The 18,828-nt window shown below is 44.9% G+C and overlaps 1 protein-coding gene across 1 annotated transcript in view; it reads right to left on the bottom strand.

Moving 5' to 3' along the window:
• LOC133495285 (uncharacterized) overlaps window positions 1–18,828 on the bottom strand; it is a 47,766-nt gene that overhangs the window by 10,948 nt on the left and 17,990 nt on the right. The window contains exons 10-15 of the mRNA XM_061809741.1: window positions 11,896–11,986; window positions 10,886–10,972; window positions 4,813–4,965; window positions 616–745; window positions 506–538; window positions 307–404 (exon numbers count right to left, since the gene is read on the bottom strand). Of these exons, the coding sequence (XP_061665725.1) occupies window positions 307–404; window positions 506–538; window positions 616–745; window positions 4,813–4,965; window positions 10,886–10,972; window positions 11,896–11,986 (592 nt within the window). The remainder of the gene's footprint in view (window positions 1–306; window positions 405–505; window positions 539–615; window positions 746–4,812; window positions 4,966–10,885; window positions 10,973–11,895; window positions 11,987–18,828) is intronic.

The following is an 18,828-nucleotide window of genomic DNA, read 5'->3' as shown; positions in this document are numbered from 1 at the left end:
AGACAATATGGAAAAAGGTAAATGTGAATACTTTCCAGATGCACTATTGCTACCTGGGAGTTATGTATCAGTTGTCTTACCCATTATGAACCTACCAGAGTTCAAAGAACATAACAGCTACTAAAATACTGTCATGCTACCTACCTACTACGACATACTCTGTCTGCTTCATGAACACTTACCTTCATGGCACTTCCCTAGCTTGTACCGCCTGCCATCTGGCTACCTTTGAGACATAGCTACCGCAGTACAAAGTGACTGCAGTCTTATAAACTACAAACTATTAGTATCAGTTTATTATCTTACCTTCAGGTCTTTGCTGAAGTGCGCATGATGTGCCCCAACAATTTTCTTCTTGGTGGCTTTTCCATATTGAATGACTTTCTGCAGTTCATTTCTCAGAACTAAGACACACACACACACACACACAAACACACAATTATTGAGCTGGGGGCCATTGGGGCCGATGGTCTTTGGAACCTCAGGAAAGTCTCTTAATACTCACCATCTACCTCAGCAGTTAGGCCCTTGACAGAAGCTAGGATACACATAAAGAAAGCTTTTTCACATACCATTTTTTTTTTCACCTTTGATCAAACGTTGGAATGTAAATACCTCCTGGGACCGCTTCAAACTCCGCCAAGTCGTTGGTAAAGTTGGCCAAGAATGGCTCATGCAACATAATCTGCTCCGCAAGGGCATGGAGCAAGGTGAAAGTCCGCTCTCTTCCACGAAGCTGTGACAGCTGTGGATGGAAAACCCACAATTCCATGAGAACACTACATTTAGTCAAAAAACACATTTCACAAGGGCAAGGTTGAATGCACGGCGTGTGTCTGTATGTGTGTAGAATTATGAGTGTGTGTTTATTCTTAAGAGTTCCTACATGTGAAGGACTGTCAATGCAAAGATTCAATTAACTCCTGCAAGGTGATTTTTAAGAAAGAAAAACTTGTTCTTCCCCAGCGAAGCTTTAAATTGCATTTTCTTCATGAAAATACACGACCAGTTGAAAAAGTTGAACGCTTCTAAATCAAGCATGTCGGAAAAATCGATGAGAGAAATCTGCTATGCTCGGACTTGACTGTAAAGTCATCACTGATTGCAACTTTGGCTTTATTGGAAAACGCAGCAATGTCGTCTAATTTTATAATGACATAAATCAAGTTAAAGAAATCAAACTTTCCAAAGGTAATAATGCTCATTTTTGAACGCCCAAACATCATACAGCTCTCTGCAAATTTTAAGCCAGTGAGTGTATTCAGTGGCTTTATCTTGCAGTATATTCAGGCGTTCATTTCAAAAGAGTCTTTCATAACGTCGACGCTCAAGCGGACCGCACGTCAGAAGGGAACGGAAGGCCTCAGCTTCATTAAAGCGGGTTGAGGACATTTTAGGTTTGGACCCCCGCACGCAAGCCCTTAAAGCCTCCCGGTGGGGGGCATTTTGCACACCACGGTGGTTCAAATTAAATTCGGAACAGTCACACCTATACGTCCAACTGCTACAAGAGCTCAAAGTAATTTCGACTTTTGAAGAGAAACACTTATGCTGATACCCATTGTGCATTTCAATTTCGCATTGAGACTCGGAGGGCAAAAACACATCAATTTCTCCCTTTAACAACTTGCAACTCTGGTGTGATACGATTCTGTTTATGTGTTTTACTCTTTGCGGCGATCATGTTGTAAGCTAATTTTTACAACGCTATTTTATGCTGTGATATTCAGTTTTATGCTATGCTGTTGTAATGCCACTGCGATGCTACTCCCGGCTTTGCAGGCTAAGTTCAATTATATTATGGGATATATTCGATGCTGTACTCATTGATGTGAAACCATGAATCCACTATTTTAGGATTTAACATGCTGCACTCTTTCAGAAATATGACAAGTTAGTTTGAGCGATGCTTTCTAAACTCTGCTAAGCAACATGATGCTTGTCTTTTGATGTTTATATTGTTACGTTTGGTATGCCATCGGAATGCTCTTGATATTTGTTTGCTGTTATGTGGTAATTCATACTTTGACATCCGCATGTTTATGGGTTGCTATGATACAATATCCACAAAAAAGGAAAAATTGTATGTAAGAACTATTTTAGGCAGAACGGTGGAGCAGCTGGTAAAGCGTTGGCTTCACCGTTCTGAGGACCCGGGTTCGATCCCGGCCCTGCATGTGTTTTCTCTAGGCACTCCGGTTTTCTCCCACATCCCCAAAACATGCAACATTAATTGGACACACTAAATTGCCCTAAGGTGTGATTGTGAGTGCGGCTGTTTGTCTCCATGTGGCCTGCGATTGGCTGGCAACCAGTTCAGGGCGTACACCGCCTCCTGCCCGTTGACAGCTGGGATAGGCTGCCCGCGACCCTCATGAGGGTAAGCGGCGAAGAAAATGGATTACTATTTTTCTCACTGTGCCAAGGTACCAAAATACTATTGTACTTTTAACGCGCTGCTAAGCACATTTCAGTCAGTTCTTCCTTTACATTTACTTTACTCGAAGAGTTGAATCAGTAGTTTTAATTTAGAGTATCTTTTACAAGTATCTGTGGTAAAATTAAACCTTAAACTAACTGAAGGAGATGATACAGTTATTTTTGTATTGTTTTTTTTATTTTATTTTATTTTTGGTGAATGCCCAATTCATTTCTGGCCCTGGTCCACTTAGTAGGGTACCGTAAATGATGTAGTGGAAATAATGGTGCAGCAACCTATAATCCTGGCCCCTTGTCTTTTGGAAGAAGCTCAGTATACATATTATTTTACATTTCTATGGCAGAATATTATCATACAATAATTACTGTGTAAATAAAGCAATTATAATCACCGCAAATGAACGAACCAAGGCTCTTTACGAGGACCTTTCAGCTGCCTGACAAGATGCTTTATGTTAAATACACACACCAAACAATGCATGCACAAATGCAGCAAATTATCAGGAATGGCTCAATCTGTCTCTAATGTGCTGCCTGAAATATTTCATCCAAATAGCTCTTCATCACAAATCCAAACAGACTTCGATGATAACGGTGTTTCAATACCATCATACACGAAGTCCCCTCTTCCAAGCTTCTGCCATCTCAAGTGGACTCAGAGCTTCCTGACAGGCAGGAAGGCACCACCTCTGCCACACTCACAGTCAGCACTGGGCACCCCAGGGATGTGTCCTCTATCCTCTGCTCTTCTCTCTCTACACGAACGACTGCACCTCCACGCTGTCAAACTCCTGAATTTCACTGACAAAACCACAGTTGTCAGCCTCATCAGAGACGGTGACGAGTCTGCGTATCGACAGGAAGTGGAACATCTGTAGTTTTGGTGCGGCCGACACAACCTAAAGCTGAACACGCTCAAGCCTGTCGAGGTGATCGTGGACTTCAGGAAGGATCCTTCACCACAGCTGCACCTCACGTTGTCCAACTGCCTTGTGCTACTCATCGAGACCTTCAAATTGTTGTGAATTACAGTCTCTCAGGATCTAAAGCGGGAGATCAACATTAACTCCATCTTCAAAAAGGCTAAGCAGAGGATGTACGTCCGACGGTTTTTGAGGAAGCACGGCCTGCCACAGGAGCAGATGAAGCAGTTCTACACTGCAGTCATTGAATCAGTCCTGTCTTTTTTCATCACAGTCTGGCTTGGTGCGGCCACAAAAAAAGACAAACCGTGACTGCAATGGACAATCAGGACTGCCAAAAAATTCGTCAGTACTTCCTTAGCCACCGTTCAGGACTTGCACGTTGCCAGATACAAGACAAGAGTAAAATCCTCTTAGACCTTCTTCCACCTCCTGGGCACCACCTTTCCGCATCTTGCCCCAGATAGGCACTATTGAGCAATGCAAACTAAAACTAGCAAACATTCGAACAACTTCTTCTCATTTGCCATTAACTTCTTAAACAGTTCATTTAAAATTCCATTCCATCACCACATTTCCGGGAACCTTTCATTGCTCAGTAACACTCTGTATTATGGTTTATTCTTTTATGTTTTTATTTTGTTTTTTTTTTGTCTAAATAGTTGCCTGTTGTTGTCCTTGAGCGGCTCCAACTATCAGAAACAAATCCCTTGTGTGTTTTTGACATCCCTGGCAAATAAAGATTATTCTGTTTCTCAAAAAAAAAAAAAAAAGCCAGCTGGCGCAAACAAAATCTATACATCTTCCCCAGGACCCCTTAGCTGCGCAACAAGATGCCTGACACAAGATAAAGTTCTGCAACGTCCGACCTATGCAGCAATAATGGAGAATTTAGAGCAATGGGCTCTTCCAAAAAATCATTTTTTTCCCCTAACTGGCTGCCCTTAAAGCAACAGTTTCTATATTTGTAATACTGAAGTCTGACCATGGGGGTGATAGGTCGTATATTTAAGTACAGTCTGAGTATTTCACCCCAAATCTCTTCAATTAATACACTTGTATTGCTTTATATTTGCTGTGCTATTCTTGTGCAATCAATTTGCCTTTCACATTTGAAAATACGGTACAGCCGATGGTCAGTTATGGTACGCAATGCTACTCTTTGATTGAGTGTCATGCAATGCATGACACTGCTAATTAATACTTTGCTGTGCTATTCTACGGTATGCAATAGACTAGAATGACTAAACTGTTCATTCTGTTTGTCAGTTTGAGGCACAAAGCGATCACTCTTGAACACGTAACCGTCAGAGACCTGAATGAACTTAAGTGGCTACAGCAGGAAGGCCAAGAGTCAAAATGAAGAGAATCCCTGACGTGAATGTCAATGAGCGACGTCTTATTAGCGCTGTGCCACCACAGCTCAAGTCAGCCAACAGCCGTGTCGTACTTTAGCTAAGGATGAGAGGCGGAATCCCTTGGCCTTTTCCTTTCCGGCGTTCTTGTTGAGGTAATTGCCGACGGCCAGCAGGTACTCCAGCACGGAAACGAATGACTTGCAGGTCTGCAGCTGCGTGCACATTGCAATCTTCTGGCCAATCAGCTGCAAAGCAAACACAGAGTCCGAGTTTATTATTTTTGCTTGAATTAATATCCCTAAAGCCAAAATAACTCTGAGCTACAGTGATGGGGTTTTTTGTTGTTGTTGTTTTTTAACATTCTAAACCCCACCTCATTTGACCCAATGAGATGAATAATCAGGCCTGTGTTGTTGGGTGAGATGATTATTTGGTATGTAATTGTGTCAAGTGCTAATATCCCGCTGGAAAAATACACAATCTCTCGGTTTAACAAGCAAGAGGCGGAAGTGAAAGTAGGACTCTTTTGGTTTTGCCAATGAGCTCTTTGGAGGAGAGGAAATGGATGCTGTGGGAATTCTCGTCATTAAGAAACCCTCCACAGCAGCCAGCGCCAATATGCCGTCCCCGTATGCTTATGTTGTCTTGTTTTTCCACACACAGAAAAGCTTACAGAGATGAGCATACTTTGATTTGGGTTTTTTTTATATATAGTGCTAGCTCTAAAGTTAAAAGCCCCTTTGGCGTGCGTGTAAAGGTGTTAAAAACCAAAAATTTCACAGACGGTAAGCCTGAGGATGTTTTGTGTTTGTCTTTTGTGTGAAAGAAATAAAGGAGCAGCCTCAACAAGGAGTGTTTAGAGAAAAAGATTGTAATAAAGGAATAATATACCATTCTTTGGAAATCGCTTCAAGTCAATGGAGTCCTTTTTTAAGGCAGTAGGAAGACCCCAGTTCAAATATGGCCTCACCTGTGTGGCGTTTGCATGAGATTTCTCGAGCTACTTCGGTTTCCTCCCACAATGTGAGTACAAAGTGTTGCTGGTTTATATGTGCCCTGCAATTGGCTGGCTCTCGCCCAGGAGTCAGCCGGGATAGGCTCCAGCATGCCCATGACCCTAGTGTGGATAGGCGGTACAGAAAATGGATGGATGGATTGGTTGATCCAACAGAGACAATTCATCTTGCTTTAATTGTGCCAGAGAGAATGTAAACAAAAAGGCAGAATTTAAACTGCATATAAAGTTGCAGTGTTAAAGTTATCAACACTTGTAAATACATGGAAGAATCTATCCATCTATTATTCATGCCACTTATCCTGACGAGGGTCACTGGAGCGCTGGAGCCTAACCCAGCTAACTTCAGGTGAAAGGCAGACTAAGCCCTGAACTGGTCACCAGTCATTCACAGGGCCCACATTGAAGACATCACTGAGCGGGAATCGATCCCACGCTGCACCAAAGTCAGGTGTGTGTATCACTGCACCATCGGTGACAACATAAGAATCATTCAAAAAAAATAAAGTAACTGAAAGGTCAATCATGTAAACAACATTTTCGATATACTAGACTGAAAGGTATACCGTCAAACAACCATCCATCCATTTTCTTCGCTGCTTATCCTCACATAGATTGTGCACCCACTGGCATCTAGTCAAATAGCATTTCATTGCTCCGCCGGCCACTATGTGTTGGTGGCATCGGTAGTCGAATATATATACCATACATTAGTAATGAATATTCTAGCAAGTAAGTGAAAGTGAATCATCTCCTGCGGCACATCTGATGATCTCGCAGTACACTAATGTGCCATGGCACAACATATGCTATAGTTAGAAATCCCTCCATCCATCTTCTTAGCTGCTTATCCTCACAAAGGTCAGAGGAGTGCTGGAGCCTATCCCAGCTGTCAACAGGCAGGAGGCGGGGTACACCCTCAACTGGTTGTCAGCCAATCGTAAGGTACATGGAGGCAGATAACAGTTGCACTCACAATCACACCTAAGGTGTGAGTCTAGAGTTTAGTGTCCAATTAATCCCGGTTTTTGGAATGTGGGAGGAAACCGGAGTGCCCGGAGAAAACCGACGCGGGCACAGGGAGAACATGCAGATTCCACACAGGTGGGGCCGGGATTTGAACCCCGATCCTGAGAACTGTGAGGCCAACGCTCTAACCAGTTGCAACACCATGCCGCCCACCGTTAAACATTCCTGCAAATTGTCCAGTTATTTGTTCAGGGCCTGTGAACCTCATGTGTTTTTTTTTTTTCCTCTTAATAAATGAAATCATTATTTAAAACAGCATGTTAAGTTCATTTGGGTTATAGTTGTCTGATGTTTATTATTGAAGTGGGGAAACTGGATAGAAATGCAAGAATGGGATAAGGAGGGCAATATGTTTTTCACAGCAGTGTACCATACAATAAAGTACTTTAACGTGATTATACAGTAATTAACTACAGTTCCCACTGAATGATGGGATATTGGTTAATGTCACACAATAACTTCCTAGCAAGAGTGTTGCCAATAAGTTACTGGGGGTAAAAAAAAAAAATACAATGAAATGTCTAACAGCGTACTATTTGAATCATGTATCATGCAAGCTCATAAAACAAGTCATAAGACATTAACTAAATAATTAAAACAGGAATGTCACTGTGAATAGAAAATGGGTTATGACAATGTTTCACTGTATTGTTAGGCACTCACTATGCAATAGGCGAAGCGCACACATACTGCAGGAAGCGTGCACGTTACATAAAATAAAAATAAAAATCACTCTGACAGTAAAACTGAGTGCTTGGTTATATAGCGTGAAGCTTGAGCTGTAAAATGTTTTTGTTTTTTGTTTTTTTAACAACTGCTGACCAATGAAGTAGTCGTACAGTGGAATGTACTTCACTTTCTTGAAGATTGCTAACTGAGTAGAACCTCTTCACCAGACGAGCTATAAACCTGAACATCACACTGGAGAGAAACGTGCACAGGGACTTAAAGAAGCCTTAAATCCTAAGAAATTGGACAGGACCAACCAGGTCATCTCGCAACACTGGCTTCTCCTATTTTGAGATCATCCATCCATCCATTTTCTTTGCCGCTTATCCTCACTAGGGTTGTGGGGAGTGATGGAGCCGATCCCAGCTGTCAATGGGCAGGAAGCGGGGTACACCCTGAACTGGCTGCCAGCCAGTCGCAGGGCACACAGAGACAGACAACAGACTCACTCACAATCACACCTAGGGGCAATTTAGGGTCTCCAGTTAATGTTGCATGTTTCTGGGATGTGGGAGGAAACCGGAGTGCCCGGAAAAACCCACGCAGGCGCGGGGAAACATGCAAACTCCATACAGGCGGGTCTGGGATTGAACCCGGGACCTCAGAACTGTGAGACCAACGCTTTCCAGTTGCCCCACTTTTCCGCCTTTTGAGACCATTATATTTTGAAATGCCTTTAGGGAAAAGTTATTCTTTTCTTTGTGATATTTGTAATTGTTGAATAATGTTTTGTTTTATAATGTAAATCAATTCACTTTGATCCAATTTAATAAAAAAAAAATACAGGGTTTTTTTGTTAGGTCAAGCAGAATGGAGGATCAGTGTATCATCCCTTTATCATCACTAAGGAAGTTTTTTTAATTTTCTACTGGGGCAGGGCCGACTCATGCCAAAGGCCAGGTTGCATAATCTGAACAAGTGAGAAAGTGCAATTATTCATTTAATGCAATAGCTTAGCAATTCAGTTCAAATTCTTCTTGGTCTTTAAACACATTTAATCACTGCCAGTCCTTCATGTAAACATGGATATTTGAATTCAACGGACGTCAAGGGCAGTAAATGATTTCATGTATTTAAAAAACAAAAATGACTTCACTGGGTTTTTAATGGGATGAAGGTCCATTCTTGTCGTCCAGATTTCATAAAGAATCCAGATTGACTGACAACAGTTTCTGAGAGGGATAATGCTTTTAAACTTGTAATCTTACTGCAGCTCTTGCAAAAATGATGTGCAATTATGCAAACACAAGGAGACGCCAACATATTATACATTAGACAAACATCCATCCATCTATTTTCTTAGCCATTTATCCTCACAAGTGTCACAGGGAGTGCTGGAGCCCATCCCAGCCATCAACAGGCAGGAGGCAGGAGGCAGGGGACACCCTGAACTAGTTGCCAGCCAATCGCAGGGCACATGGAGACAGACAACAGCCGCACTCACAATCACACCGAGGGGCAGTTTAGAGTGTCCAATTAATGTTGCACGTTTTTAGGAAGTGGGAGGAAACCGGAGTGCCCGGGGAAAACCCACGCGGACACGGGGAGAACATGCAAACTCCACACAGGCGGGGCCGGGATTGAACCCGGGACCTCGGAACCGTGAGGCCAACGCTTTACAGCTGCTCCACCGTGCCGCCATTAGACAAACATCTACATATTCAATTATATTTTCCCAACCATTTGAAGTGTTTGCTTACACAGATACTGAGTATTATTTAGTACCGAATAACTTAACTATTTATTTACTATTACATGTTGTGTGCATATGTACGTGCAAGTGTGTGTGTTTGTGTCTTTGTTGTGTGGGGAAGGGAGAGGTCTTTTCATCTGTGGAAAGCACTTTGTGTAGCTGATTTGATTGAATCATTGGTGCTCGACTCGGGCCATGTTTCTAAACTGTAAGTCATCGAAAATAACAATGGAGATGGAGTACACGTACATGTCAGCTGCCTCTGCTGAGATTCAAAGTACTTTTGAATGAAAGCTGGAATTTAAAGTATAGAATTTAGCCTCATCAAGACGGGTGAGACAGCCGACAGTCCCACAACAAATTTATTTTGTCCAAAGATGTACTTACAAAAGGCCAAAAATTGACTGAGGCTAACGCATGGCGAAAACGGAAAGGCTGGGTAAGAACATGCTGCCATATAGTTGGGGTTCATGTACTGTATGTGTTATTATATTATTCAAGACTACGTTGCTAGAAGTAACCTCTGTCAATGGAGCCCTGATAATGCGTCTCGTGATCTTGAATTCCCATCACTCATTAAAAATCCTGAGAAGGAGATGGTTCCCATTTGAATGTGAAAAGCACAACAGGTGGTACTTCTTTTTTTCCTCTCTTTCCTGTACAACACTTCAGTAGATGCCAGGTTCAGGATGTGAAGTCAGACGTGTCATCCTGGCAGCGTCAGCTCGGATCGGCAGCTGAGAAACATCTCGCAGGTGGCGGTTTTGCCATTTTTCTCACTTGAGCGTGTTGCGCAAACGGGAGGGGCTCCAGATTTGGGTGATTTCAAACTTACAGCAGTCAGAATAAAAAATACTGTGCTTTGCCAACCAGGCCCGGCTTCAGACCTGATCCAAAATAGCAAGGGAAATGACGAGCTTGTTGTGAGAACCGTGACAAAATGTGGCAAAATGCACAGCAAAGTCGCGAGAACGTGAAAGGATCACAAGATGCTCGAGAAATAATGCAATATATGCCACTTCACACCGCGTCGAAGGTTTGTTGCGTTCATCCTATTTGACTTAAATTACACTCAGGTAGAACGAAAGCGTAGCCCAACTAGTTTTTGTGTCTTTGTTGAGTTTGTTGCAGCGCCACTATTTGTCTTCATTGTGAGACAGATGAAATGAAAAAGAAGTTTGGGAGGAATGAAAAATAACAGAGTAGAATCAGAGTTGGGAGGTGTTGCTGTCTGACTTCAATAACTTCACAGCCTGAAGTCCCTAAAGCCAATAAACAATGATCCCGTGTAAGGGAGTCACACTGGCTAATGATGAAATATTGATCCTCACTCGAGCAAAAACACGAAAAACTGTATTTGCTTAGTTTGTTTGGACCTCTCTTCATTCATTTGTCTTCATCGAGGATTTGATGTTTCCCATATCAAGTTAAATTGTGTTCTTTGAATTCTTTGCGGCATCTACCGAACAAAGAACAAATTGGATTTGATTAGGAGCCTTTTTCCTTGCTCTCCGTCACATCATCAAGTTGTCTTAAAGTGCATTCTGTCTGGAAGAATGCATACAAATCAAAGAGAAGGAAATGATTAAGATTCAAAGGACCGGCAAAGCGCTTTCGGCCCATTAAGTGATGGGAGCTTTTAGGGATGCGACACGGGGAAACAAGGATTTGACCTTTTTTTCAGGGTCAGTGCACTCACAGGCTGCAGGTCTCTTATGGTGATGGGGAGTTCTCTCAGGGTCAGGAGCAGGTCCAGCTGGGTGCTCAGGTATGGAATGTTGCACATCTGCAACACAGGAGGAATGGTAAGAGTTGAAATGACCGCCAGATTTAAAAAAAAAAAAAAGAATCTGCCAACATTGACAAAACAATCCCTGTTCCCACAGACCCGAAAAATAAGGCTTTTTACATGTAAAAAGCATTTCAACTTGTAAAATATTCACATGACAAAATGACTTCCGGAAAGATTTTTTTTTTTTTTATTTCTATTGTTACATCTTTAAATCTAGAAATATTATATATCTCTATTTGGAGTACACATGCATTGTCAGAAAAAGCAAATGAAGGATGTGTGAAATTGTGTTTGTTCATAAAGTCACGTCGCCGAGTACTGCATGCATAATACAGTATTTTCATTTTTTTACAGGTCAGTCTGAATGGGGCATTTTGCCATCATACGTGATTTTTTTTTTTAAACAAAGAAAAAGTCTTAAATAATCCTCTAAATATGGCAAAGCTAGAAACTAAAAGGATTTATTTAAAAAGCAAGCCGACTGCTCAACTACTATCATCTTCTAATCTGATATTTTTTTTGTTTAGTTTTTTTTTTTTTTTAAATCAGATGGCATCGTGAACTATTCCCATATGCGCTTTTGCCTGTAGCACACAGAAAAGAGTGATCGGGATGTTTTATTTTTCTGGAGTGTCAGGTCACATTTAGAAAAGAGTCTTTGTGCTGCACATCTGATGACGCCCTCGTCTGGCTATTAAATCCCTCGTGTCTGACTTTATGAAAGGCATTGTGGGATGTTTGTGCTTCTCATTGAACATACACACACACAGACACACACATGGGTCAGATGGCTGGTGGGTGATAAGCGGAGGTTTTGTAAGAAGGCATCTTGACAGGCAGAGAATATAATGTCAATTGAATCAAAGCGTGTTAAATCTCCAGGTGGGTATAACAATTGGGGTGGGTAAAATCTCGACCTCCATCATGTACTGGTCCACAATGTGCAGTTCCCTCACTGGTCCTTTGTGGGATTTGTACATCTCCACATCCTCCAGAGTGGGAACATACCTGTCAGATTTGGAAAAAAAAAAAAAAAAAAAATCATCATCAGTCCTGTTGGATGCAGAACACGACAGTCACCAAGAGTTTGTTATATACGTCAGCTTTGAATTCATATGGTTTGGGCATGTCCGGAGGAGAGAGAGTGAGTATGTTGGTAGAAGGGTGCTGAGGATGGAGCTGCCAGGCAAAAGTGTGAGAGGGAGACCAAACAGAAAGTTGATGGATGTTCTGAGGGAAGACTTGAGGGCAGTTGGTGTTAGGGAGGAGGATGCACGAGATAGACTTAGATGGAAAAAGATGACACGCTGTGGCGACCCCTAACAGGAGAAGCCGAAAAGAAAAGAAGAAGAAGAATAAAGAGAAAAGATCTCAAAAACACTTAAAGATCATGAAAATGAATGGAGATTTAGCTATCCAATGATACTTTTGCCTTAATTACTGAATTTTAATTATTTTTATTTTATTTTTTCATTATTATTATTATTACTGAATTACTGAAAATTATCTACAATGGGCCTGTACTGACTGAGTCTCAGATCAGTACCAAAATATGCAGTACATGTGTGCAGTCTCTCACATTTTGAAAATTGTTCAAATGTTGAACGTTGAAATGTTTGTACCGCTTCACATAATGATTGTTCTTTGCATAAAGTTGGTTTTTGACCTAATATTAACTTTAGTGTTCGAACAAAGAATAGTTTTAACTTAGTAGTTTGAGCTTGGCTTTGTACACTACCACGATGGATCCGGAATAAAACAACTCATTGAGATGTCATTGAAGTGTAGACTCTCAACTTGAATTTAAAATCAAAAATATGCTGCGGTATTTACCCCATTGGAATTATAGCCAGAGGTGAGTAGGAACACGTTACATTTATTCATCCATCATTTTCTGAGCCACTTATCCTCACAAGGGTCAAGGTGGTGCTGGCGCCTATCCCTGCTATCATTAGGCACGAGGCAGGGTACACTCTGAACTGGTCGCCAGCCAATCGTCGGGCACATTGAGACAAACAGCCACACTCACAATCACACCAAGGGGCAATTTAGCATGTCCAATTAATATTGCATGTTTTTGGTATGTGGGAGGAAACCAGAGTGCGCGGAAAAAAACCCATGTAGGCACGGGGAAACGGTTAGGCTCCACACAGGCAGGTCCGGGATTGAACCCGGGACCTCAGAACTGTGAGGCCCACGCTTTCCCGCCTATCCACCGTGCCGCCGAATTACATTTAGTCCGTTACATTTACTCAAGTAACATTTTGGATCAATCGTACTAGTTCCAACGAAGGATGCTTTTCACTTTTACTTGAGCATTTATGTGAACAAGAAAAAGTACTTTTACTCCGTTACAATGATCTATCTGCCTGTTGCTTGCAGCGTTCATATATCGTTGTGTATGATGTGTATCAATGTGTTTTTATGGCAACATTGGCACTATTTTATAGTCACAAGTAATTGTAAAACGTGCGTCTTGTTCTCTCTGTCTCTCTCACTCACCCTTTCTCTGTCTCTCTCTCTCCCTCGCGCATAGTGGATAAAGCAAATAATATTTCTGTTAGGCCCCATGTTGTTTCCCCCCCCCCCCCCACTTAAAAAATTAAATGGTGATGTGTGAGTGGACTCCGACTGGACATGACTTTGAATGTGATCTGTTCTGAACGCAGTCCCACCATAAGAGTTACAAGAGGAACCAGCAACCAGATTTATTTTTCTCCATTTTATTTCAACTTTATTTAACCAGATAAAAGACCAAGAGAGCGTCTCTTTTGCAACGGTGACCTGTCCAAGAAGGTAGCAAATTAAATGTCAAGTCAATCCCATTCAAGTTCATTTCAGTTATTTTCACCTCCCCTCTCAAAAGATACAAAAAATAAGATACAAAAATAAATCAATGTCCAAATTCTAGGTCACATTAAAGGTGGAAAAAATGATTTATTTTGTTCATTTATTTTGGCTGTTTATATATATATATATACAATAATAAATTGTAAGACCATTTGTCTACATTTATATTTATGATTTCATTTGATCAAGATTTTAACTATTATGTTTTCGCTTAAACAATGAACAATAGTTCAGCATTATCTGAATATTTTTGTTGTTTCATTTAATTTGTTTTTTACTCCGATTTAAAAATAGATCAGTATTTCATCACTATGTAGCATATGTTGGTGTTTGGATAAAATGTCATTTATTTAAGAAATAAATTCGTCAAAGGTGAACGCTTGTGTTCACTTCCGATTTAGTCCGAGCGACGTTTAATGTCAGAATCCAACTAATTTTGTCTCATAAAGGGCACCACGTCTCTTTTCATGTGTAAAATGTAGGAAAGGCAACGAGAAACCTTTCATCAGTTTCATAATCTAAAGGTTTCTACACTGGAGAAATACCAGTTCTACATTACAGAGGCCCATCCATCCATTTACCCGCTTAGCCGCTTATCCTCATGAGGGTCGCGGGAGTGCTGAAATGAGCTCAGTAGAGGGACAGCCAAAGTTGGATGTTTTGGAGACAAGGTTAGAGAGAGTAGACTGCGATGGTTTGGGCATGTCCGGAGGAGAGAAAGACTGCACACATGTACTGCATATTTTGGTACTGATACGAGACTCAGACTCACAATCACACCTAGGGGCAATTTAGAGTGAGAGACTTTCTCGCTGAGCCACCGTGCTGCCCTGACGCTAGACATTTCCCTAAAATTAATAGAGATTAATATACATCCTAGCAACACTTGTTGTGGTACTCACGACCGTAGGGTCGTTGGTCTTTGGAGATGATCAGCTCTTCTTACATCTCAGGAGGAAAACAAAGTAGGTTTGGTTGAAGAAGTAAAAGGATGCAGGAAAATAACGTTAAAACCAAAAAAAGTGGAAAAAGAAACCGTGTTGTCCCTTCGGCGTGCACTCAATGGAACTGTGGTGGTGCAAGTGCCCAGCTCTAGCTCCCAGCTGCGTGCGTGACTGTTACAGGATGCCAGTAGTTGCTTCCTGAGAATCTACCGATGAATCGCAGGTAGGAAAAGCCGCATGGTCGGCTTCCTCGATCAAAGGCGCCGCCCTCGGGTTAAGGCAACCACTCGCAAACTTGGTGGCGCTGAGTAGGACCGCAGGACAACAGAAAAATGCGCGGGTTGGCCGAGCCCACCCCGTAGCTGGCGAGGTTAGTCAGCCCGGGCACCAGAGAAGCAGGAAGAGAAGATTTAAAACAAAGCGAGAGAGAGCTAGAAGAGGCAGGAGCCAAAGGTTAAACACTCAGGGGCCATGTCTAAGGGATGTGGACACTGGAGGAAGACCACAACCATCAGCTTGAATCTAGTCTACAATTCTGACCCATAAAATGGGTTTAAAAATCCTTAACATATAAATCAAAAACACTCACACTCACAACTTTGTACTCTTACTAATAGATCAAGCATATAGAATGATTGTTAAAACTTTAGTCTTGACAACTGCCTATGGTTCATTGCAACACTTGATGCTCTTGGGCTTCAAATCAAGACAAACCGAAAGACAATCAAACCCTCTCAGCTGGACCTGCACCGGGACACAGACATCAAGACATACATTTGGAATATTTCTGCAGAGTTTGTGAAGTATCAAAAGTGACATTTTATCTTCAGTTGAAGAAAACCCTGGATGGAAGTCCCCATTACATGCACACATTAGTAACAGTCAAAGGTCAGTGGGTGGCGCAGTGTCTGTCTTAGCATTTGTTCCTTTTGGGTGTTCGGCGGCTCCTTGTGTGCAAGTTTTAATCATGAACCAAACAGTTCACTGCCGTATTTGCGTTCGGCTGTCGATCTGTCCCAGCTTGGTCTTGTTGGAGAGAGGATCCCCCAACATTTTGGTTGCTACCTTTAAAAGAAGGAAGGTCAATGTCCTTATCTCAGTAGACGAGCATGCTCTCCGCTTACTGAAGACAAAAGTGAAGGCAGGTAGTTCCATAAACAACAAGCGAGTCACTGGCATTGCGGTCAATGACTGCATTCGATCTTCATCTAAATTATCGTGATGATTCTTACAATTATGTCCAAATTGTCATGATCCTGCCGCTTCAGCATGAGCTTTGCGGGTGTCCGCGCAGGTGCGCTGATTGGAAGGTGCACACCTGCGCCTCATGCAGCCTGATTATGCTATGGATTTATATGACCGCGATGACAACTGGCCGGGGCCAGTTCGTATGATCTTCATGTCCCATTCGTGTGCTCCGGGATCCCTGATTGAACCTGTCTGTACCGACCTTCGTCCGTTCTCCGACCAACCTTCTAAGCCTGACTCCGTCGATACTTCTGCCTGCTTTGATTGTTCCCCGGTGCGCCGACTCCTGCTTGCCCGACGTCCCAACTACCGCTGCTGCGCCGGACTCCCTGCTCGAGCCCCTACCTCTGCATACAATAAACGTGTCTCTTCTTGAACTACCTTGCGTCTTCCGAGTTCCTGCATTTGGGTCCTACTCTCGTTTCCGATGGGACGTGACAGAACGAACTGGCCCATACAGGACCCAGCAGGAAAGACCCGGCGTCGCCGGGACTGACGCAAGGTAGACCGTCTGCCGGAGGACCAAGCCTGTCCAATCCGGGGAGGCTCCCTGATGTCCTCCGCTCCCGTGTCTTACGCTCCGCCAGCGAGGTATGAATACGTCCCGAACACGTATTCATATTCTTCTGGACTCTGGCTTTTCGGAATATGAGGAGGACCGCGATTTGTATGACCGGCTACCTGAGTACGACTCCGACGACTTTGATTTTGAATCTCTTTGCCCGGCTTTTCATCCCAGTCAGTTTGCTCCGCCTCCCCGCGTTTCCAGCACCCGAGCGACTTCGCCCTGTAGATCCAAGTACACCTATCGGTACGAGGGAACCCGCTTGGCCATCTACCCGGGACCTCCCCGTGGCGGCCAGAGGAGACGCCCCGGCCGGGCGCTCCCTGGTGTCTCTCGCTGCGCAGCAACGAAGACACCGTCCTCCCACTCCTCGCCGGCAACGGCGAGACCGGCAGACCCGCAGCTCGTGGCGAAGCTTCCAGCCCAGAGGGAGGAGGAGCCGCCAAACCACGAGGCGTTCTGGCGCGAAATGCGGGCGCAGATAGAGCGCAGAGCGCGGAATTGGCGGCTCTCACAGCCCAGGTCCGGCAAGGATTGGCGAACCAGCCAAGCTACTCTGACGTCGCAACGGCGACGGACTCGCTGCTGATGCAGGTTCACGTGGCAGTTGGAACTGACCCGCTCCCGAGACACGCCCACGTGTCAGTTTCGACTGACTCTCCGCCTGCTCAGGTTCACGTTGCCGTGGAAACCGACCCGCCCCCTTGCCAAGTGCACGCCGCAGTGGGAACGGACTCGCCACCTCGCCAAGCGCACGTGGCTGTGGAAACCGACCCACCCCCTTGCCAAGTGCACGCTGCAGTGGGTACGGACTCACCACCTCGCCAAGCGCACGTAGCTGTGGAAACTGACCCGCCTCCTCGCCATTCCCACGTCGAGGTTTTGGCTGTTCCGAGCAGAGTTCACGCGGCAGTCGGAACTGACCCGCTCCTGAGACACGCCCACGTGTCAGTTTCGACGGACTCTCTGCCGACTCTCGTTCACGTTGCCCTGGAAACGGATTCGCCACCGCGCCACGCCCACGTTGCTGTTTCAACGGATGCACTGCAAGCTCACTTGGCAGTGGGGACCGACCCGATGCCGCCTCACGTTGCTGTCCAGGAGGTGGCGATGGTGACGGAGGCGCCGCTTTCTCACGTTGCTGTCCAGGAGGTGGCGATGGCGACGGTGGCGCCGCTTTCTCACGTTGCTGTCCAGGAGGGGGCGACGGTGGCGCCGCCTTCTCACGTTGCTGTCCAGGAGGTGGCGATGGCGATGGGGTCGCCGCCTTCTCACGTTGCTGTCCAGGAGGTGGCGATGGCGTCGCCGCCTTCTCACGTTGCTGTCCAGGAGGGGGCGGTACTGGCGCCGCCTTCTCACGTTGCTGTCCAGGAGGGGGCGATGGCGTCGCCGCCTTCTCACGTTGCTGTCCAGGAGGGGGCGATGCCATCGCCGCCTTCTCACGTTGCTGTCCAGGAGGGGGCGATGGCGTCGCCGCCTTCTCACGTTGCCATCCAGGAGGGGGCGATGGCGTTGTCGCCTTCTCACGTTGCTGTCCAGGAGGGGGCGATTGCGTCGCCGCCTTCTCACGTTGCTGTCCAGTAGGGGGCGATGGCGTCGCCGCCTTCTCACGTTGCTGTCCAGGAGGGGGCGATGGCGTTGTCGCCTTCTCACGTTGCTGTCCAGGAGGGGGCGATCGCGTCGCCGCCTTCTCACGTTGCTGTCCAGGAGGGGGCGATGGCGTCGCCGCCTTCTCACGTTGCTGTCCAGGAGGTGGCGCTGGCGATGGCGTCGCCGCCTTCTCACGTTGCTGTCCGACAAGAGCTGGGGAGTTCTGATGAGCCACCCCGGAGCTGGAGAGACTTCGGGATGGTAATGGTGGCGGTCATGGCTCTGGTCCTTCTCTCCATCATCCTATTCGCTCCAGATGGCTCCCTGTCGCTTCATGACTTGGCCTCATTGGTGACCAATCCACGGCTGCCTACTGACCAAGCCTCGGTGGCGACCAATCCCTGGTTCTTTGGCAACTACGGCGTGGGAGGTTCTCGTCCGGAGCAGTGGCCTGCCTCGTTCTGGTGCCTGCTTCTTCGTTTGGTTCCTCACAGAGGTCGTCCGCCCGAATCGCCCCGTGGGGACCCTGGTGCTTGGCGTCCGGGTCGTCCTCCTGACCTGTCCACCCAGACGCCTCGTGTTTGGTGGCCTGGATGGCCACCAGTCTGGGGTTCAGGGGGGGCGTGCCCTCCTCTGGATGGCAATACCCTGTA

This window comes from Syngnathoides biaculeatus, chromosome 2 (assembly GCF_019802595.1).
Source record: "Syngnathoides biaculeatus isolate LvHL_M chromosome 2, ASM1980259v1, whole genome shotgun sequence".
In the NCBI taxonomy this organism is placed as follows: Eukaryota; Metazoa; Chordata; class Actinopteri; order Syngnathiformes; family Syngnathidae; genus Syngnathoides; species Syngnathoides biaculeatus.
This window is presented reverse-complemented; position numbering and strand designations above follow the sequence as displayed.